This window comes from Oenanthe melanoleuca, chromosome 1A (assembly GCF_029582105.1).
Source record: "Oenanthe melanoleuca isolate GR-GAL-2019-014 chromosome 1A, OMel1.0, whole genome shotgun sequence".
Classification (NCBI taxonomy): Eukaryota; Metazoa; Chordata; class Aves; order Passeriformes; family Muscicapidae; genus Oenanthe; species Oenanthe melanoleuca.
Window position 1 is genome coordinate 58,465,722 of NC_079334.1, and position 22,599 is coordinate 58,488,320.

At 39.3% G+C, this 22,599-nt stretch overlaps 1 protein-coding gene across 4 annotated transcripts in view; it reads right to left on the reverse strand.

Moving 5' to 3' along the window:
- Window positions 1-3,182: 3,182 nt before the first annotated feature.
- Window positions 3,183-22,599, reverse strand: part of MAGI2 (membrane associated guanylate kinase, WW and PDZ domain containing 2) — a 677,636-nt gene continuing 658,219 nt past the window's right edge. For 2 of the 4 annotated variants that reach the window (XM_056513274.1, XM_056513266.1), the window contains one exon: window positions 3,184-6,921. In XM_056513274.1, coding sequence (XP_056369249.1) covers window positions 6,128-6,921 — 794 coding nt within the window. In that variant the 3' untranslated portion in view covers window positions 3,184-6,127. Of the gene's footprint in view, window positions 6,922-20,842; window positions 20,932-22,599 lie in introns of all 4 variants that reach the window. The other 2 variants (XM_056513283.1, XM_056513256.1) reach the window with 2 other exon arrangements.

Sequence of the window (22,599 nt, forward strand, 5' to 3'; positions counted from 1 at the left end):
CTGGAGTTGCTGCTGGAGGGCAGGGGATGGTGTGTGCTCTCCTCTCCCAAGCACCAGCCCAGGCATTTTACTTAAATAAATTAATTATCTTCAGAAATGTAATCACTAAATATTCTTTCTTGCTGTCCCCAGGACTTGCAGAGCTTTGTCATGTTTGATAGTTCATCTTTTTCAGTTTTTAAGCTTGAAGAAGTTGAAAATAGAGCAGGTCAGCAGGTGGCCATATCACAGAAAGTCTCATCACTCCTCTTTCTTCCTGCACCATTTCTCGTTTTTTTTCTGTTTGGTTTGGGGTTTTTTTTTTTTTTTTTCTTTTTTTTCCAGTTTAAATGTCTTTACACATACAGGAGTTGGTCTCTGGATGAGCAATGGCTTTTGGGATTAGTCTGCATTCCTATGTGCTTTTTTTTTTTTCCTGAGGGGCAGCCATCCAACTCAAACATGGCTATTTGGGCAGATCCTGAGTGGGAATGGAAGATGGTGTTCCAGGCCCCTGTGTGTGAGTGGGTCTTTGTGCATTGGTGCTCCCCCAGCTGTTTAAAGGATATATATTTGTACCTTGTAAGCAAAACTCTCCTTATCGATTAATTGAACTGGCAGAGTGATTTACTGCCATAGAGGCACTAAAGACAGGAAGGGCACAACATAATTTTTAGATTGGCTATAATTCAGATATATTGCTTATGTTACTGTGTCTTGACAAGACATTTAAAAAAAAAAATTGCTCTAAGCTGAGGTGCCAGCTATGGAGATAAATGTATGATCATGTCATTGCTGTTAGAAATACTGAGAAAAATATTCCAGAACCCTCGAGGCTGGACTGAGCATGTGTGCCTTGGCTCCAGGAGGGTGGGGGCTATGTAGAGCCTGCAGGTACATATTTGGGTGGTGGGGAAGGGCTGTTCTGGGTGTCCCTCTCCAAGGGAGAGGACAGCTCTGGGTGCTGAGCAGGGGACCTGTGAGGGGCTTGGGGTGCTGGTGATGTGTGAATCCTGGCTGAAACACAGCTCTTTCTGTTCAATAATGCACAGGCTTTCCCTTTGGGAGTGATGGCTAGTTAATCACTCACTGTTTGGATGACAGGTGTGAAGGTAAAGGTGTAGGTGTCCACTTTTCTGGGGCCCTCCACTGACAAGGTGAAGGAGCCTGGGGGATCCTGGAGTCTGATGGCTGTGGAGGGTGGGAGTCCTGTGGGACACAGCCATGAGTTCTCTCCCAGCCCCTTAGCAGTCAGGAGAGTAGGCAGCCTGCCATGCTTGTAGGGCCTTTTTAGCAGCAATTAGAGAAAATATCCTAGTTTCCAGGGGACAGGAGAGGGCTCTTTTGGTTACTTATGTGAAGTCAGTTCCTAATAGAATTAGACATCTCTGGGCAAGTCCAAAGCCCTCTCTAGCTTTGAGCTCCATGGCAGTGTACCAAGAAACTTTTCCACTTCACAGCAAAGCTTCCTTCCAAGCAAGGCAAAACCTGGAGGGTGGCATCCTCTTTTGCTGAGGTGTGCTCTTCCTCTTTTGCCTTTGCAGTTCTGGCCCCAGGTTTCCGTGGCAGCAGTGATGTACAAAAAGAGCATAGTGGCTAAGACAGAAATGTGCCTGCAGCTTTGCCTGTTCTAGCCTTTGTAAAATGAATTTGGAGACCTCCAGTAGAGATCTTGGTATGTTGCATCCATTTGAATCATTATTGGTACAGACTTTCAGCAAAGATTAAACATTCTTTGTATTTGCAAAAGTAGTTACTGGCTGCATGTAGATTTAGTATGCCTAATAAGTAAGCACTGGTGGTGTCTGGAGGACAAGGGAGGTGATTTGGACTTCAGTGCAAGGTGTCTGGTATGTCTTTGCATTAATGGCCCCCAGGAGTGGATTAATGACTTGGTGTGTAAATGGTCATGACACCTCTTAGAAGAGGAATCTCTTGTTGAGCTGCTGATACACATGAGGTAGAGGCTGAGAGATGCCACATGGTGACAGAGGGCCAAAAGAATGAGGGAAAAAGAGAAAGGCAAGTTCTGAGGGACAGAAGGAGAAAATGGAGAATTGAAAATTTGATTTACTGAAAGGCAGCAGCACTTATCTCAGAGGTAGCATTAAGAACTAGAGGGGAGCTGAGGAGGAAGAGAAGAGATTCAGAATAAATCTGGTGGTGATGAAAGCACATGGGATGTAGAGAGGGCTAAACATGAGATGTTTGTGTTTAGCAGAGAAATCAGATGGTATCTCATCTTTGGTGGAGATGAGAAGATTTTGGCAGTGGTGGCTGGCTACACGTTTAGATGAAAAGTATCAGGGAAGAAATGGGTACATGTTTGTACTTCTGCATCAATTCCTAGCAGGCAGCTATCCACACCAGGGCAAAATTTTTGGTAGTCTAATCACTGAGGCCATGGAATAAATAGATATATGGGCTACAAATGCCCCTCCTGTTGACGGGAGCACAGTGTAGTGAAACCAGTGCAACATAAGCTCTGTTGTAACTAAAGGAAGAGTTCTCTCTGTCCAGCAGCTTTCTGGAAGATAATATGGCATCTCTGGTGAGATCCTGTGGGAGCTATTAAATTTCCTGGCTTTTAAATTAAATTTGTTCCGAAATTCTGTTCTTCCAGGCTCTGGAGCTTGTGTGAATGGCCTAAGGCAGAGAAGTACTGGAGAAGGAGTGAACTCCAGAGCCCACATTTGCCACTGGTTAAGAAAATGGCTACTCTGACATCTGTCTGTGGTGTTTTTTGTCAAAATTCCTGCCCAAATGTGCATTAGTGAACACAGGCTCACAGCCTTACTTACACTGTTGCACGGCAGTTTGGACCAGAGAATTTGCATCAAAGAAGGCATCTATATCCTTGTTTTGTTGCTTACATATGAAAAAGAGATATTAATAGGTGTTATAATAACAGCAGTGCAATCCAAATGCTGTAATACTATGTTTAAAAGACAAGCAACATGTTATTAATTGAAAAAGTTAGACTGGATGAAGCCATATGGCTTCATCCCTGTGATACCTCTGGGTCTGAACCAGGCACACACCCAGATTTCCAACCATGGAAATAGTGGCTATTTAAACAGCAGCAAATTATTTTTGAGTATTAAAGATGCTTCATGTTTTCTATATGTTTATTGTAATGCAAAATGATGTAATTAGTTCAGCTAACCGAAATTTTCTATGGGGAACATTAATCTGAAAAAACAAGGTTCTTCAGAAGTTGACTCAGGCTGTATGAAGATAAATTATTATTTTTTTAAGAAAATTGTATTTTAAGGAAACAGGAAATACTTATTTTAAAAAATGTCATATTTGTGTGAAAAATATTGCTTGTTTTTCATGTAGACATCTCACGGTGTCTAGAGTCTAAAAACTGATGATTTGTTTTGTCTAACTGGAGGTAAGGAGCATTTAATGAGGAGTGGACTTGGTCCCAAAATAGGCTGGCTGGTTACCAATATTTTTACACCATTATGATGTTTTTTGAGACATTTTTCTTCTGTAAAATAAATTGAAAATGTAATTATGCCCCCTTCCCGCAGCTTGTCAACAAAACCTTTCTAGGGCTAGTCAGAACTGCCTGATTTCTGAGGCAAACATGGTTTATGCTCAGGTTAATTCTGTATATGTTGTGTACTCTCAGAGGTTGTCTCTCAGTGCTGGGAGTCTGGCCACTCTGATTCTGTGTCTCCTGGCACAATAAGGATTTAGGCTTCTCCCCCAAGGACATAATTTCCCTATGTCTGTGTTGCCTTATAAGCCTTAACTTGCCATTATAAAATTTGTTTGGTGACCTACATGTTTATTCATAAATTGGAGTAAGAAATTAAAATTGCCTATTTTCTTTTTTATAAGGCTCGTAATTAACTCTACTCGTATGCAAGAAAATGATTGTTTCTCAGGGTAACACTGAAACCTGTTATTCAAAATTAACACAAACTATATACAATTGAAAAAATGAAAGCTTTTTGGATATATATTTTATTTGACAGTGGTTTAGAATATCATACAGTAAACAAGATTTCTGTAAAAGTTAATTTATCCATAGTGGTGCGTTTCATAAAAATAGTTGCTCACTTACAGCCTTTCTGTGACTATTAATACATGGAATTATATTTATAGAGATAGAGCTGTACAAGGTAAATTCACAGCTAACACTACACAGAAATATTATTTGGAATGGGGTTTAGATGATGTGCTGTCTTCACAGGTTATCGATTACAGCCGCATAAAGCAATTACTGCACAAGGAGTAGCTGTGAACTGTGCAAATTAGAGTTTATGCAAGCATAATCTCAACTGTTTTTCAGATTTCATTGTTTGCTTTCTTTATACATAAAAATAAGATACTGGGACGTGCATCTACACTACAGAAGCATTGTCCAAAATCAGATTCAATAAATTAATGGCAAATTATATTGGATTCTAGTTCAGGGGATAAAGATTTTTTTTTTCCGTTAAATAAGAGTTTTATAAACAGCTACATGGATTTGTGCTTTTTTAAAAATTATAAATGGATTTTTTTTTCTAAAAAAAAAAATAAATTTTGAAAGCTGCAAAATCCTTGACTTGAGGCTTTTCAAATAATTGGACAGGAAGTAACACGTCTATAAATTTCGCAGTCCAGTGCAATGTTTGAGACATACAGTAATGTGCTAATTTCTTGGAACAAAGCCAATCTCAATCTAGTTTTTCAGCAGAGCATGTGAGGAACTAAGATTGCTAGTGAACAATAATTTTTAAATATGAATTTTTGACAGTACTTTATGATTTCTTTTTATAATTACCAATGTATTATTGCCCAGGATTTTGTTTTAATTTTGACAGACAAATAAGCATACGCACATTTACACAGACACACACACATCTTTTTGAAACAAGATAATGACTGATTGACTAAACTTGGATTTATTTCCTGTGAAGGCAGACTGGAATGTTTACCTGGCACTTAAGGCTTAAAATTCAAAACAGACAAGCAAGAAAGATAAAAACCAAAAAGAAAAAAAATAAAGGAGATGGGGGAAAAAATGGAAAAATGGAAATCATTCTAAAAATGGAAAAATACTGAATTTATTGAATGAGGACACCAACAACTGTATTTCAGAAACCAGTCTAATTATTGTTGACGTGTGCCTGAAAGGCACCTGCTCTGCCAAACTGAGGGGATGAGAGGTGAGAGTGTCCTAAGTAAATGGGGATGGGTATGAAACATAGCACTGTTGATAAGTGATGCTATCATCTTCTGCAGGAAGGAAAGGCCTTTCCTTAAGGAAACTGCAGCTTTTTCTCTGTAGCACTCCTCCTTTCATTGCAAGGGCCTTGCAATGCCTGGGGTTTGAGCCTGACCAATTGGTTTGTGTGCTACCTCGCAGGACTTGGGGAACCTGTAATAAATCACTTTTGAGAATAATTTGCAAATACAACTCCACCTTAACTCCTTTCCAATGTACAGAAACATGGTTTGTTCACAAAAATGGCAGTAGAAATGGTATCACAGAAACTAATCCACTGGATTCCCCACTCCTCCCGTAGCGCCCAGTGGACTATGCTACAGGGTACCACGTGGACTATCCCAAAGTGTTAACAGTGGAGACGTGTCATGGGTGTACAGTTCCAAACAATGCTTTAAAGAAACCCTTTAACCCCTGTCTAGATATGTCGAGAACAATTTATTTACAACATTTTAGCTCCATGAAAAGATCCTCTCTCGGTTTCAGCTTGCTCCGTGCAGTTTTATTTAAGGCGATGTTCCAGTTTGTGATTGCTCTAACTTGTTCCAGTTTCTTGATATAAAGTTTGAATGAAATCCAAGTCCTTCATGCAGTGGGAAAAAAATGCTAAAGCTACACTGCACTATCCTTCTCTGATGTACTGTCCTTCATATTGTTTTGGTTTCTTCCATAGCTGCCAAAGTCCCTAAAATGGAACTGGGACTTTAGGGTCGATTTTAAATCTCTGTGTTGACTATATGCTTTTGAATTATTAGATACTGTGCACATTGTCATGGAATTACACACTAATGTTTTCATTCCTCAATGCTTTGTGTATATGTGTGATAGTTAAAATAAATTAAAACAAACCAATGTGAGACAAAAAACTAAGAAGAATGTTCTGCGTCAGTTTGAGACAGTTAGAGGGCAACAGTCCCTTGCTTATCTGCTCATGGCAGAAGTACCAGACTTCAGGACGCTGGGTAGCTTATCTGAGCCAGGGATTTTCCAGGGCCCTGGAGAGACCGTTGCCTTTCGAACTGTGGTGTTGGTGCTGCGAGTGCTAATGGAGTGGAGATGTCCCTTCCTGGGGAACTCGCTGGGTTTCCCATCAGGGTCCCTCTGGCTGTGGTCCATATCACTTCCAGGCGAGCTGCAGCGGTTGCTACTGTATGCCTTGGTAGCTCCTGTATCGATCTTGACATGGTCAGGTGCTGCAGCTGTCTTCTCACTGGTGTTTGTGGATCTGTGATCTTTTTTGCCAAGAGATCCTCCTCTCTTGCTTTCTGGCTTCCTCAGCCTCCCGAACTGTTCCTCACTGGTTCCAGCACACACGTGCTCTCTCATGCCAGCCTCGATCATAACGCTGTGTCCCACCACTTTGCTTTCTGAGGTGGGCCTGCCACCATCACTGGTCTTATTTTTGCCTTCTGAATATCCTTTCCAAGAAGCCTCTTCGTGCTTTGACCTGTCTACCTTTTTAGGACTTGCTGACCTTTCTCTTTGTTCTCCTAACCTTTTCTTTTTGTGACCGTTCACCGAAAGCTCCTTTGGTTTCCTTACATCGTGTTCCCTCTTGATATCCCATGTTGGCTCTGGGCTTATCTGGTGAGAAGGGTCAGAGGGTGGGGCTATGTGTGATGAAGATAATGGTGAGATTATGTCTTCGAGGGAAAGAGCTACTTCCGGCAGACCTGGGGAGGTGGCAGAGGGAGCACTCCAGGAGTTTGGTTCGTCTGTTTTAACAACAGAGAGAAGAGAGTTAGGGGCATATTCAGCAGCACAGAGTGTATTGTACAGGCACATGTATTCTGAGCAACACTGACACCCAAACCATTCACCATCCTTAAACCCCTCTGTTTCAGGTGAACTCCCTCAATTGTGGAACCAATAGGGAGAAAACAAATAATAATCTCTGCACAAAAAACTCAAAAACCAAAAAAAAAAAAAACCCCAAAACAAACCAAAAAGCACAGGAGACACAAGAATCACAAAGGTGGTAACTGCAAGTGCTAGAAACTCCAGTCTTTTTTTCATACAGATTCTGCTTTCCTCTGCCTATGCTAAATTATTCTTAAAATAATAAAGGCACATGCTCCTGAAATCAAATAGCCACTTTTGTAGCTGTATAATGGATTTCTTAGCTGGGCAATATCAGTGCTGTCTCTGAGGACAAATGAGAAGGAATTTCTGCCATCTATTAAACATGTCCCTACAAGCATGTAATAATTGACAAGAATTTGTAGCTCAGATAAAGTCATCATTGAATTCTGTCTCATATTTTTTCTAAACAGATATAGTATTGCAGTGTTTATGGCCCCACAATTCTTACAGGGTACTTACACAGCTCTGCCTTTATATCACAGTGTCAGCTGCTGAGTCTCCTGGTTGTGCATTTTGAATTTCTCCTGGTTACTTAGCCTCAACACAATATGGTTGGATTGTGCAGATCCTGTTTAATTTAGCTAAGTAAATGTCTCCTTTGCTAAATCACAATGATTTTTCTAATCCAAACCAGAATATTCTGGGATGCCTTTCTCTTGCATATACATCCTCATTTCTTATGATTAACCTCCTGGCAGAAAACAAATCCATCATGATTAATGACAGCATGGCTCCTATTCTTACCTGTCTACTTAGAGGTTAGAGAAATCACTGAACTTGGCTAATGCCATTCCCTATTTAGCACCATTGCCTGGCTTTGAACAGTATGAGGAATAATCTGTCAGAGATGAAGGACTGTCTCAGGAATCCATGGAAATGAGGAAGAACTTGGTAAGAGCTGCATATTTTATGGGGGAGAAAATGTAACCTTCTAGCTGAAACACAAGCGTGGACATCTTCAGGTCAGGACTAGTATCTCTCAGTTGTATCAACTGCCCTTTAAAAAGTAACATGCGTTTTTCTCAGTGCTATGGCTGCTTTCAAATTATCCTGGAGATGCACATCATCTCGAAAAATGGAATAGATTCTACTGCTCAGCCTGGGATCTGCAGCTTGCCTGACTAAAACAGCACTTTTAAGTTAATAGCAGGATTGAGTGATTGCTGTCTTGCAGATAAAAATAGGAGAGACAATAGTGAGGTGGGTGACGTAAAGGGAGGGAGCAGCACAGTTAGCTGAGGAGCTATTTATTTTCCCAGATGGTGTTTGTCATATGCTTTTGCATAATGAGCATATGTGTGGAGAGGATTAGCATTTGAGAGGGGTAGAAAGTACAAGTTCTGTGTAAGACAAATAAACATTGAGCTGGGAATTTAAATGGGCTGAGGGTCTCAACTGAATTTAAAAAAAAAGAAATCACACTTTCTTACCCTCCAGTTAAGGGTGACTAATGTACCATCTGCTCCCAGCTTGGCACTCAAGCAAGAAAAAATAAGAGGAAGACTCGTGCATGTAGAGTGATCAGCTCCTAGGAGTTTGCCTACAAAAAGCATTGACTTTGATGGGCTTGTTCTTTACTTCTGTTCTTCTGCACCACCAGCCTGCTACAGGACCACTGCCTGTGCCTGAAGCACAGACTCCACCCTGGCTCTTCTTCAATCTGAAATCCAGGGGATCTCATTTAATTTAATACTTTAGCCAGGGACCAAATGCAGGAGTCCAAATCACTAAAACTCAGCATAAAACTGCCTATATGCACCAGCAACGTACCTGAGCAAATCCTGAAGAAGCCACCCTGAGCTTTGAAAAAATTAAGTTTATACTTTTCATGGCATTGTCACTCCTACCCAGGGTAGATGTGGTGCCAAGGGTTGGACCAGCATCTTTGTCTGAACTACAACCCTCTTTCCTAGTTGTCCATGAGATGTTGTTTTTCACAGTTTTTTCAGTGGCAGTGAAGAGCAGTGGGCCATTATCCAATCTCGTGAGAGATTGAGCTGTGAGAGCTTCTGATCACAGAAATAGCCTGTTACTTTGAGTAGTGTCAGCTGCACACCAGTAAAAACACCAAAGAGCCTGGAGCAGCAAGATGCTTTTGGGTAACAACACTACCTCTGTGGAAAATGGACCACTATGCTCAAATCAGCTGCTTCTCCTCCAGGAGGACAAACCAGGGGGCACCATTCAAAATCAAGGCTGCAAACACCTCCTGTGGCTCCTCTGAGGCACATAGGATAATATGGTACCAGTTATTTGTGGGATGCTCTGGAGAGGAGACCTGGGGGTTTGTGGCCTACTGCTTTATTCCTTGGAGATGACAGAATTTCTTCTGCTTTCTTTTTAAAAGGGGATGAAAAACCAACCAAATGCAGTAGTGAGAAATCACAGTGGGTTAGAATGTACTTCCAAAAAAGTGAATCAGCATATCTCTTACATATACTGATATATGAGTATAGGTGTCTAGAAACTGGGACATGCCATAGTATATGCATTACTGGATTTTATCTCTCACCCAGAAAACCCTAATGTAAAAGACAGCTTGGCCAACTAAGCAAGAAAACTTGTAGCCACAGCTTTTTAAGTTTGGCTATGTGACAGCCCCAGGTGGGTGACTGGCTGCACTATGTTTGAAGTACTTGCTGGGAAAGCACCTATACATAGGCTGTATTTCCAGTGGTTATGGAGCAATGTTGCCATGGAACAAAACTATAATTTATATTCTTTGGCAATACAGCATTTGCAAGTAAGAAAAAATTACTTTTTTTTAAGGTTTAAGTACCATCAGTCTGAGACAGCCAAACCCAACCTAACCTGCTTTTCTTTCAAATGGAATGACAATATATAGAAAGTTGTCCTCAGCCTTGGTAGATGTTAATGTCAACAAGCCATTGTTGCAATAAGTCACAGGCCAGTGAGGAGAATACTCATGTGAGGGTATTAGAGCCAACTTCCCACTAATGTTTGAACATTATGGAAAAATATAAAAATTACTAGAGTAGAGCAAAGTGAAGGAATGTAAGTAATTTCTTGCTCAGAAAAAAAAGCTTTTAAAGAGCTGTGTTGAAACCATAAGGGTTCATTTGGATTTGTTCAACCAGCACTAAAATGATTGCTTCTCCATAACAAATATAAACAGGAGAAAAATGTAAAATTTTATCCTGCAGAGCAGTTAAACTAGTTATTTATTTTCATGATTATACTCAGTTTCTAGCTACATTTGTGAGAGAGTTATTAATATTTCTGAATATTTTTTATTCTGTTGGTCTAAGGCTTTTTATAAAACCTTTGTGTTAATTGGGAACATAATCTGCTTTTACTGACTATTATTCCAACGTATCTCAAAGCATTTTGTAAACATACTTAAACCCGAGGCAGAGCACTGATTTTACTTTTTTTCTTCCTTCACCTCTGGGAGGAACAGAAAACAGTATTTGCTTAACAGAGCATGAACTACTAGTGCCCAAACAACTTGCAAGAAGATGAGAAGGATATTGCATTCAGTGGCAACTGCTGGAGAGATTCAGGGACAACATAGTTTTAAATTTGTTTCTGACTTTGTCACCATTGATAACACCCTTACTGTAAGAGAAATTGTTTTTCAAAAGTATACCTCTCACTGAACGTTAATAGATGCCTTCCTTCTTCCTTTGAAGGGAGAAAATCTCCCTTGACCTACTAGTTTAGACAAGACAAAGGAGCTGGGAGCAGCACTATAATCTGTCAGTGTGATGGCAATTCATTTGGTGTCATTTAGTAGGTGTTTACTTTGTGGCTTTTAGTTTCCACAAGCTGCTATAACACAAGTTGGGGGCACTTCTCCACGGGATGCGTAAGAATAACTCACCTACAACCAGCTTTGCAAACTCCCAGGCAAAGGAGTAAATTGCTCACTGAGTAAGAGCCACCACAGACACCAGATCTGCAGTGTGTGGGAGGACAAGTGGGAGATGAACATAGCCATTTTGGGGGAAGAGTGACACAGGGAAAAAACCATCAGGAGCAGAAATTTTCTGTCTAAAGGCTTTTTTGTTTGAGGTAGAGCTGCCACATCCATGAATTGTTTGTTTTGCTCTGTCAGCTCTCACACATTCAATGAAGTGGAAATGAGGGTACTACTCTCATGAGTCTATTTGCTCCTGTCTTAACTGCACTACCTGCATCCAGTGCTTGTTGATGGCTGAACCATGAAAAAAGAACCCTGGCTTTAATCCTAATAGAGAGGAGAGCTCATGGACCTCTGATCTATGGCTCTGATTTGTCGCATCAAAATATTTTAGATAATTGTATAGTAATTTATCAAGAATGTGTGATTTTTTCATCAGATATAATTATCAATAAAGTACTAATATTAATTTAATTGAATATTTAGTAGCAAGAGTAGAAATTACATCACATTTTTTTACTTTAGTACAATAAAATCCCAAAGCTTTTTAAATTTTTGACTATTATGAATAATGTACAATATATTAAAGCTTTGAACACTTTCATTATTCTGAATGAAGTGTCTTCTGAAATGTCTAAGCAGCTGTTCTCATATCTTCCAGAATTATATTTCTAGGGAATCAAAGAGGGTTTGATTGAATAAAAAGTATGGTGTTTTATTTTTTTCCCCCCATTTTTTTGTCTGAAATTATGTATTGCCAGGAGGTGGCAAGCATTCTTACAGATGCTGCTATTAACAAAAATGGGACAAATTGTCCCCTGGTGAGTATCCACTAATGTTGGCAGTGCTACATCAGGAGTGCATTCGGGTCTTTCTCATTATAGCTTGACATGTCTTTGATGTTCCTGATTGCATTGGTCTCCTGAAGCTTTTCTTTAATGCTCTGTAAGGAGGGATATTTCAAAATATATAAAGAATCTTTAATATTTTATCCTGACATTTCCACAACCCAAACACACAGCACCTTTTGTCCCCTGAAATCAATGATTCTCTGAAGATTTCATGGTTAGAAAAGCTCTTGGTACTTTCTGTTCAGCTATCAGCCTTATGGAAATGTGACACAATATGCCACCTTTTCCCCCAGCCTCTTCCAGAAAGTGAGTGGCAATGGGCTTTGCCCCCACCTTATGGCCTGCCTGTACTTCTAGGTATAAGTTGTAATTCCTGTTAATTATTCAATATGCTATGCAAATGTTTTCTCACAAATTGCACTTGGCTTAAAATTACACTTTGCTTGTCTCGCCTTCCACTGAACTAATCCACATTCAGATCCCTGAACACCAAGAAGCCCTGGAAGCAAACACCCATGTGTTCAGGGGCCTTGTGCTGTGTTGTGCTACTTCCAGGTGGGATAGCCTTTCCATCATTAATACTGCTCTTATGCTTTACAAAGGTATGGATGGCAATGTGCTGTGGCTGCAAAATGTTAATTCTATGTATAGGGATTACATACATGCCATATACATTTATAAAAATAAACCCAGGTTATACTCAGTTATTTTGGTATATGAACTACTTCTCCTTTCTCACACATGCAGTTGAGTGATCAGCTTAGTATTCTGAAGTCTTGTTTCTGATGTAATGAAAACCTAACCTAATTATTTGCCATCTTAACATGGCCATACTTGTTAAACCACTTGCCTGTTTGTACTTAACAATATCATGGTGACTCTGAATGTTTAGAGTACATTATAAATGTAACTTTAAATATAGCTTTGCTCAATAGTGGAATCTTTCTACTTTTTAGTAATTAGTTTTTTTGGCTTCACACATTTGTTTTTCCAAAGTTTGAGGATGGTTGCTCAGGGTAATCAGTTAATTTACAAGTCACAAAAGCCCTGACATCTTTCACTTCTAAATTTTGTGCTTGGCATTTTCAAAAGAGCAGAATGATTCATTAAGAAAGACTTATATTTGGGGTACAAAACAATGCCAGACCTAGTTTTTCTGTCCCCAAAGTTGTGCGTTTTTGTTTCTGTCACTATCACATGGAGCTGAACTCAAGAATCACAAGAAGAGATATGAATGTAAGTGTAACATAAGTGATGAATACTTCTATCTCCTTCATAAACTTGAAATGTTTAATTTTACATCCAGAAAATTCAGCCACTGTCCTATTCCAACACTGGGAAGCACAGCTCTACATCCTGCTTGGCTCAGATCCTACTGCAATTGATACTCAGATGCCCTACTTCTTTTCATGTTCTTGGTCATTACTGATAAGCAACTATTTCGTTCCTTTGGGTTAATTATATCCATCTACCATTGTGTACTTTATTTAGATATTAAATGGAAGATGCCCTAAATATTTTTGCAGCAGACACAGTGTTCATAAAGTTCTTGCAAGGGCCATTTAATGCGACTTTGAATGATCTCATCTCAGGTAAAATTCATTTTCATCACCTTTTCTGTACTCTGCTTAGAGGTTTGTTAGAAAAGTGCTTTCATGTTCAGAGATCTAATTTTAGAATTATTGCAACACTTCAGAAAGAACAGATTGCTAGTTATGCTTGAAGACCAAATCTACAGAAGCTCAGGTCATGATCTTGCTTGGTATTGGAGCTAAGGGAACAGAGAGAAATGGAAAATATAAACTTCAGTAAGAGAGGGAAAAACTGTATATTGCAAGAAAATGAATTTTAAAAATTCATTAGAAAAATGCTGAATGTTTTCTGGAAACAAGAAAGCCACACACATTGATTTGTGTTTGCTTTAATCTATAGCAAGCACTATAGATGAAAGCACTTCTCAATTTTTTATGTAATGTAGTCTTTTAAATAGGGTTAACAAAGAAACATGGGAAGCAACTGATCTGACTTGGAGGGTTCCTATTATTATTCTGCACTGGTTTTGATCCTACATTATTATACCCAGGGCATCATCAGTAAATCCCTTTCCTGAGTTAGTTCTTTAATTATGGCACTGTTTCACCAGTATTTTACTTCCCTTGCCACTTGAGATAATAATTTAATTGACTCACAGAGTCAGAGAGAGAGGTGTCTCAAAAGACCTCTGAAAATAGATGTCTGCTCTTTTGTTGAACATGTACACAACCAGTTTTGGGGAGTTCCTTACAGAAAACCCTTTTGGAGGCTGTGGATCAAAGCTGAGTGGATGAACACAAGAACTTTACACCCATCATCCCACATCAGGTCCTTTTAGAAGACACAGGGCATTGCAAGTAAGTGGCCTGAGACCTTTCAGGCTGACACAGGAGATAACTAATGAATTCAGAAAGACTCAGACTTTCTGCAACAGAGCAGGTGGCCTGGATTCTCTTGGATGATCTTGGGGTGCTGCTTTAGCCCTTTCCTGGTTATTCTGCCATTGTTCACCCCTTAAATATAAATCACATCCATAAACAATTCACTGTGATTTTGTAACAGTGCCTAAGCTCTGCATCAATTGGCTCTCTCCAACATCACTCACATCGTACAACAGGGTTGAGACTTTGACACTGCCCTTAAAATAGCAAGAATAAGAAAGGGTCATTTTCCTATGCAGAAAAAAGCTATCCACAGCACAGGATGGGAGAGGGGGAAAAATAAGCAGCCACACCTACAAGCAGGTGGTATTTCAGGAGCAGGTACATTAATTTAGTAAATCAGTTTACTAATTGAAGGCCAGGTAATTATGGGTACACAGTTTACCTCTCATTCCAAGACCCAGTTCAGTTCATTCTATAGATATGAGTTTAATAATCAGTCCTATCAACTAAATATTTAAATCATTGTGATCACCAATCTGGGCAGACGTGGTGTGAGAGACTGAAATGTTAATGGCTCAAACAATTATCCATTTGCATAAGCAGCAGGTGCAAGGTCAGAGCCCAGGAGCAGAGCAGGTGTGCATGAACTTTTGTTTAGGGATAACCTGGGTTTTGAGCCAGATAGGAGAAGAGGCTGGTATGAGGCAGATCCTGTGAGGTGGGTTAATACTTTTTATCATCCCAATGTCCTCCCTTAAACAACTGGCTTAGCTGTAAAACTCCTCTGGGGAAGGTATCAGGACATTCACGTTATTCATCCCTTCTGATGGGGCATAACTGGCTCAACTACAATGACATAAGGTGGCTGTCATGTCTTAGAACCAACCTTCCTTCCTTCCTTCCTTCCTTCCTTCCTTCCTTCCTTCCTTCCTTCCTTCCTTCCTTCCTTCCTTCCTTCCTTCCTTCCTTCCTTCCTTCCTTCCTTCCTTCCTTCCTTCCTTCCTTCCTTCCTTCCTTCCTTCCTTCCCTCTCTCCCTCCCTCTCCTTATATATTTTCTTGAGTGATATTTTAATGCATTTATATTGTTACATTATTATAGGTAATAATAAGCAAAATGGCTACAAGCCTGCTTTCCATTTCAACCAAGTTGTTATAGAATAAACCCTTTACATACATATATACATATATATATATACATATATACATATATATATTTTTTTTAAACACGGATCATTCAGTGTTCATTCACACTAATCCCCCCCCAAGGCATCTATTAACAAGAACTGCAGTTACCCTTGCCTCCAGAAAAAGGAGGTAAATCAATTTTTCCTTGAATCAGCCTAATCCATCTGCATAAATGTTGCAGCACTATTAATACTGAAAGAGCTGAAGTGAAGAGTAGCAGCCTGCATGGGGCCTTTGCCCTCCACAGGAAGCTCCTCACTGTTATGTCAATGTTAAGTCTGTGGACAGCTTAAGTACCAGTCGTGAATGATGCTGCTCTAACCACACATTATCATTCAATAGTCCTCCAAGAGGTTTGGTGCCCTTTTTGAAGTGCTGAGCATCTCACGTATTTATCAGATCAGAGCCACTCAGGCAATACTGGTCCTGTCAATAAAGAAGGTTTTATTTTTTCCTGTGTGGTCAGGCAGAGGAGTAGAACTGCAGAAACCTCATCAGTTCTCTCCCAGAGCAATGCTGGAGCTGAAAAAACTACATTGGAAGTTACTGTATAATTAAAAAAGATAATGACTTTCAAATTAGTTTTTATTAATAGAATTAAGCCACATTAAGTCATAAAAGGTGTTCATAAATATGTTAATAAAATGTGTGGCATTAATGAAAAACATTCTGCAGAGACTGAATAATTTAAGAGTTGGATATTACACACTTAATTAAAGTTAAATATTAAAATTATTAATTACCACAGCTAAAAATGGGCGTTAACAGTAGGCATCACATTCAATCAGGTCAACAAATAGCTGTCATTATTAAAACCACGTAGATAATAAATTAAATTTTCCTAATAAGTTAGGAATTCAGAGCATTTTGACTGTATGAAATGCTCCTAGAAAGTTGTTTCTGGTTGGCACTGAGTGGTTTGAACTCAGTCACAGAGCTCATGAATAAGTAGTCCTGGTCTGCTTAGGCAGAAGCTGAAGAAGCAGTTTAGTATTGCTTCAGCAAACTCTTTTCAGTCTGGGGGCCTTTGGGCAATGAAGGTGCAGAGCTGACTCTGGGACCACCCCCTGGGCTGTTGTACTATCTGATCTCTTTGGGATGCTGAGACAAATTTATGTGAAAATTCTATAATGAGATGGAAGTGCGCCAATAAATGATTTTTACACTGTAATATTCAGCTCCTAATAAGTAAACACAAACTACATGTTCTTAGAAAACCCAGATGTTCAAAATTCTGGGTTGCATATCTGTGTTGCTCTTGCTCAACAAAAGTCAACACTCTCTATAGTGATGTCAAGCATTGGTTGGAGAGCCACGGTTACCTCATATTGTCAAAGTGAAAAAACCCCAATATTTTTTTCCTTTTTTTTTCCCTCCAAGCTAGGAATAAGGAGCTCTAAGAAATCTGACAAAAGCCATGACATCTTCTAACCTTTCCCTGTGGCTGGGCCACAAAGCATCATCCAGGAGTTGCACCATGGGATGGTGGAGCCAGGACAGAGGCAGGACCTGCAAGTTCCTCTGGATGGGTGATACAGGAATATTCCTGTGTGCCCTCACACTGTTCCCTTTGGTACACAGCTCCCTGTGGCAAGGACACCATCACAGACACGTGGGGAAGCTAACTCTGAGTAAGAACAAGCTGCAGCAATGCTGTCTTGCTATTAATTGGGTTCTGTGGCAAATGAAAGGGACTGTGAGATGAGCAGCAGGAAAGGGATTTTCTGGGATATTATGCTGCAACAGCAGAAGACTGGACTTAGTCCTATGGCAAACTGCAGAGACACAGTAAGTATTATTGAATTCCTATTTTACCTATGTATCTGGACTAACTGAGGAATGGAAAAACTGATGTTGTGGAGACAGAGGTATGGCTGCATTCTTTTAGGTCTTGTATTTTGGGTACTTATCTTCCAATAAGGTCAACTGGATGGAAATACAGGAAGCCATGAAAATAAATGTTAGAAAGACATCTGCAGGTGGGACTTTCCCCTTCTTTGAGAAGTCTGCTTGCCAGTTTATGTGACCCAAACCTGGGATACTGTTTGTTCATCTGTTTTATTCACTGTAGTCTAGCTGTAATTATCTACACTTTACACCATATTAGTAAATCTACTCCAGAATATTATATTAGAATAATTAAGCTTTAATTATAAGTGAACTTGCTCAATAACCTTATTAATAAATTTTGCTCAGATGTGGAGGGACACTGCCAATTTTGGTGTGGATTAGTAAGGTTCTGCTTTAGTAATAGTACTGAGTAGTCAAATAGGAATTTTAATCTTTAAAGTGCTTCTCAAGCACTAAATAATTAATCCACATAACACTCCCAGGAGATAGGTAAGTAAATATTACTATCCCTGTTATAGAGATGGGGTTAGACTATTAAGCTAGACTGGCCTGAATCCACTGGGAGTGTAATTACCAAAGCAATGTTTAGGATTCAGTATTTTTGCATTTAAAAAGTGAGGAAAAGGTATTGCCTTCCTGGAAGCTCAAAGTCATTGCCACAGAACTGAGAGTGTCATCTCATGTGTCCCTGTTTCTTTCAAGACCATGTTTTCTGTTTCCATACCAGGGGATAAAAGGTCTGCATATCTTTTGAAATAGAAATTTGCTATAAGACAGAAATAACTGTATGTTCCCACTTACACATCCACATCCACTGCTACTTAATAGAAGGATGTTCTACTTTTCTGCTAGCTGCCACATATTTATTAAATACTAAAGACATGTTTGGAAAGCAGTTTTAATATTCAATTTTGCCCTTGAATAGTTTTTACCCATAGCAATAAAACATTCTAGAACCTTTGGGAGCCCATATTCAAATTGCCTGCTGGTTTTAGACCAATTTTATTAACCAGTATATTGGTTCATTTAGTTAGTATTTTTTTTTTTTCTTTTTACACACCACAGGTTCCTCAAATTAAGTTGGTATTGCTAGAAATAAGGAGGTGGTGCTGGGAATGCAGCAGGAATATGAATGAATGTTTGCAGTTCCACCAAGGTGGTCACAGGCAGAAAGGGCACTTTTCCAAAATGACTATTGATTTTTGCACTTATATCAGATAAATGATATATGGGGTAATTCAAGTTTCAAATAACACTCAACCTCAGCTCTGGAGATTTATAAAATGAGCATTAAAAATAGGATGAACTGGATTATCTGATCAGTACTCTGAACAGATAGAAGTATCTGGCTTCAAAGTATAGGCCAAATGCTTTAGCCATTTATTAGACAAATGTAAAAGCTTCAGACATTGTAATAAATAGAACTAGAAAAATCAGTTTGCAGCAGACTGCAAACTGGAGACTTCTGAAGGATATAACAATATTCAAACAATAACCTCACAGTATAAGCTCCCAATTTTTAATCTATTTTTTGCAAATATGCATGCAGTGGTCACTAGTAAGGGCTACCAAACCCATGGTGCAAGGAAGCACAGGAATGTATCACTTGATCTGGAGGCACCTTTCAAACTACCTTCAGCTCTCCTGTGCTGTGTCTAAGTTCAAGTAAGCTGCTGATCATCTTCCAGAAGTGATTATTTATCACTTCTTTATATATCACAAACAATTCCTTTGGGTGAGATGTGGTCTTATGGCAGACTGCTCTATGATGCTATGGTATCTCCTAAGGCACCCTAGAATGGTCAGTTTATCTGTTCTGCTTCAGGAAATTTGACTCCTTGCTCAGTGCTCTAATGAACGGTACCACAGCCACATTTATGACTGGGATAAGCCCCATCAAAATGGGCTCTTTAGGAAATCTCTTCTCCTCCAAACTCTTTCATTAAAAACACCTCAAATAGAGACATTTTATACCAAACATGTTTTCATTTGACATGACACTGCATTTTTTATCAAGCAAGTATTTCAGTTTTGGTCTTCACCAGAACTCAAGTTCTTTTGATTTTCTGGATACATTATACTGAGAAAAAAATTCTGTTGCAACACTTCCTGTCAAATAAATGAGAACCATTCACAGCTGGGTGACTCTGCAAAACTAACTTTAGCTATATTTACAGAGCATTTACATTTCTACTTATTTCAGGAAAATGACTTATTTCCTGTGTATGTTTTTCTGTAGGAGCAAAAGTAAGATGATGCCTGGAAAGTTGAGGTTATAAATATGTAGAATTTATGTTGGACCTGCAGTTCATTGAGCTGAACACTGAGACTTGTGACATGGCCTTAATGGCAGCCTGGATATCCAACCTCCTGAGCTATGTTTAGTGAAGAACAAAACAGAGGTGAGGGGACAATACAAGGAATGGTGGGATTTACATTTCTATATGATGCAGGAACTTTGCAGCTAGGAGGTCTCTGATGGTGACATACACACTTGAAATACATAGGAACATTTCCATATAGCCTCTAAATGTGTCCAGCTCTGCAGCAGCAAAGTATATGGATGTGTCTGTGTTAAAAAAAAAACACCTTATTTATAAATTGAAGGGAAATAAGCTCTAACTGGAAACACACTGGTTAGATTACCTGGATCTGCATGCACAAGACTGGTAACTTAAGTCCAGTTTAGTGCCTGGTTGCTGGGGGCAGGAATTCTGTGAGCATCACGCTGGAGGAGCTACTTGAATCTCAGAGGCTGGAAGATATCTCTGGATATTTCTCCCTTTCTATTTCCAATCTGTCCACTTCAATGTGTGAAACTGTCCTTATAATTGTATAAAATGTATTACATTGTGCAAAGCCAGCAGCAGACAGAGCTGAATGCATCTGGACACTGCTGTGTTTTCTGTGATGACAGCAATCAATAGGAAAATAGAAAAAATAAGTTTTTCTTTTCCTTTGCTTTCCAGGCATCATATCTGGGCCCTGACTCTGTATTACAAATTAGATGCATCTGAACAATCTGTGCAGTTGGATCTGATTCTGTAAAGAAAATTGCTTGAAATCAAGAGCAAAGAGCTTTGTGTAAATTCAGCATAACCACAGGGTTTAATAAATGAGTATTGCCTTACAGCACATTTCAAAATGTGTTCCATTTTACATTTGTTATTTCTTCAAGAGGCTGCACATAAATATTGTTTGAGATCAGCACCTAACCTCTACCGTCATATTTTTAATATTTTTGCAAGCCAAGTGCCATAAAGAAGAGGAAAAAAGTGTAAGACTTTCTACCTGAAAGGTCATATTCAGAATATAAAGTTTTGTCATGAGAAAAAGTGGATACATAGCAGACCTTTGCATTAGCAGCAATGTAACATGCAAACCTCATTATTTAGGATATTAAAATACATTTGTAGAATGCTTAGCTGCTTTGATGTCTTAGATAATCAGTTACGAAAGAAAAGTTGAATACTGTAGAAACTATTAAGTGAGCTAGCATGTAAGCAAAAGTTGGAAAATACTCTATCAACAGTTGTGAGAAACAAAATGTAGTAGAAAGATAATATACATGCAGAGTTTACAAACCGTGTCTTTAGGGTGGCCCAATAAGTAGAAATATGGGGACCCATGCTTGTCACTTTTCATGCACATGGAGAGACTGGAAGGTACCATTCCTAAAGGAAGGGGAGGAACAGCCTAGGACCAATCATTAGAATTAACAGAACCAGTGACATACAGACATTTTACTATTGTTAGAGCAGAGAATTCTTAGTAAGTTTAGAAAAACTGAGTGAAAAGCTTATATGTAACAGGAAAGAAGTATTTCTGTAAAGCTAGGACAAATAAGCATGCTGTAAGTCTAAATATTAGTGGATTATTGAAACTACTGTACATATATATTCAGGACATAGATTCACCTGGTCTATGGATATGGAGTACATCTTGAGGTGCTTCCTGAAGGAGTCACAACAAATCAAAAGCAAAGGGTTTAATGCATTTAAGAACTGTGCCAATTTACTTGTATGAAATATCCTTGTATTGGTATCAACTCTGACATTTTTGTGGGTTGTTTTGTTTGTTTGTTTGTTTGTTTTTTTGAGGGTAGTGCTGAAGCAGGAAATTTCTTTGAGATCCTTCAAAAATGACTTATTGCTAAGTAACTTGTCACTTTTATCTCTTAACCAGCAATTTGCATATACTGAAACTTCAATCTTTCTCCCTTAAACAGCCCAAATTGAATCTGACCTCTAGTTTTGTAAAACCACCTGTGTGTAATGAACCCATGGGGTGAGCTGTGTACACAATTTGGCATTGTGTGAAGGAACAGAGATTCCAAAACCACACAGTGCAACCCCAGGAAATATCTTCTAATAAAGCCAAACAAAGCAGGGGAAGAGAGGGGAAGGGACCATCATTGTGTAGATCCATAAAGCACCAACCATCACCACATGATGCAAATTCCTTTTTCTCCAAACCTCAGTGATTGCACTTCCCACAGCCCTGTGTACCTGTGAGTATCACAGTGTGACCTAGAATGCTCAGGGCCATATCCAGATCTCCAAGATAGGGCAATGGAAAGGTTTTCCAAATCTCAGTGTAATTGGGCTGGAGTCTCTAAAACTTGTAACTTCCTGCAGGAGTTATTCAGCAACTTAAAACTAAGTGAAACTTAATAGAAACCTTATATCAAACAGACTGATGATTTTATAGTCGTAAAAGTAGGAAGGGAAACAAATTAGTTTGTTCCAGATGTTCCTTACAGGTGAAAATCAGTGTTTTTGCTCCCTCTGCACCAGCAGACACAAAGCAGCTTGGGCAGGAGGTTATGCCTTGCTGGAGGGATGAAGTCCACCAGGTGCTAACCTGCCCCATCCTCCACCTTTACACCCTGTTGGCAGTCATCTGATTATAAGACTCATTGCTTTCAGAAACTTCTAGGAACTTATATTTTAATGTACTGTGAGTAATAAAATCTCCAGTCAGGAAAGGCCAGGAGCAGTAAGCCAGAAAAAAACAAGCTGCCAGGACTGCTGGGACTGAGAGTGAAACATCACAGGCTTTCCTAGGGAGCTTCCTCCAAAGACATCTAGAGAAAGGACTTGGTGTTCTCACAAAAAACTGTAGTTTCCTGGGGCTGATCAATCATTAGAGATAACTTGCTTCTTGTAGAACTCACAGCTGGGTAGAGAGACTGATTTGTCAGCTTTACTTCCTCTTGAAAGTTACTATTTTGTGAACAGTTTTCCTGCATTTTGCCTCTAAGGATGATACTTCATCCCAGTGTTTGGCTATGCAAAGCACATGTCCTTCTCATGGTGTTTCTATAGCTATGGCTAAGGCCT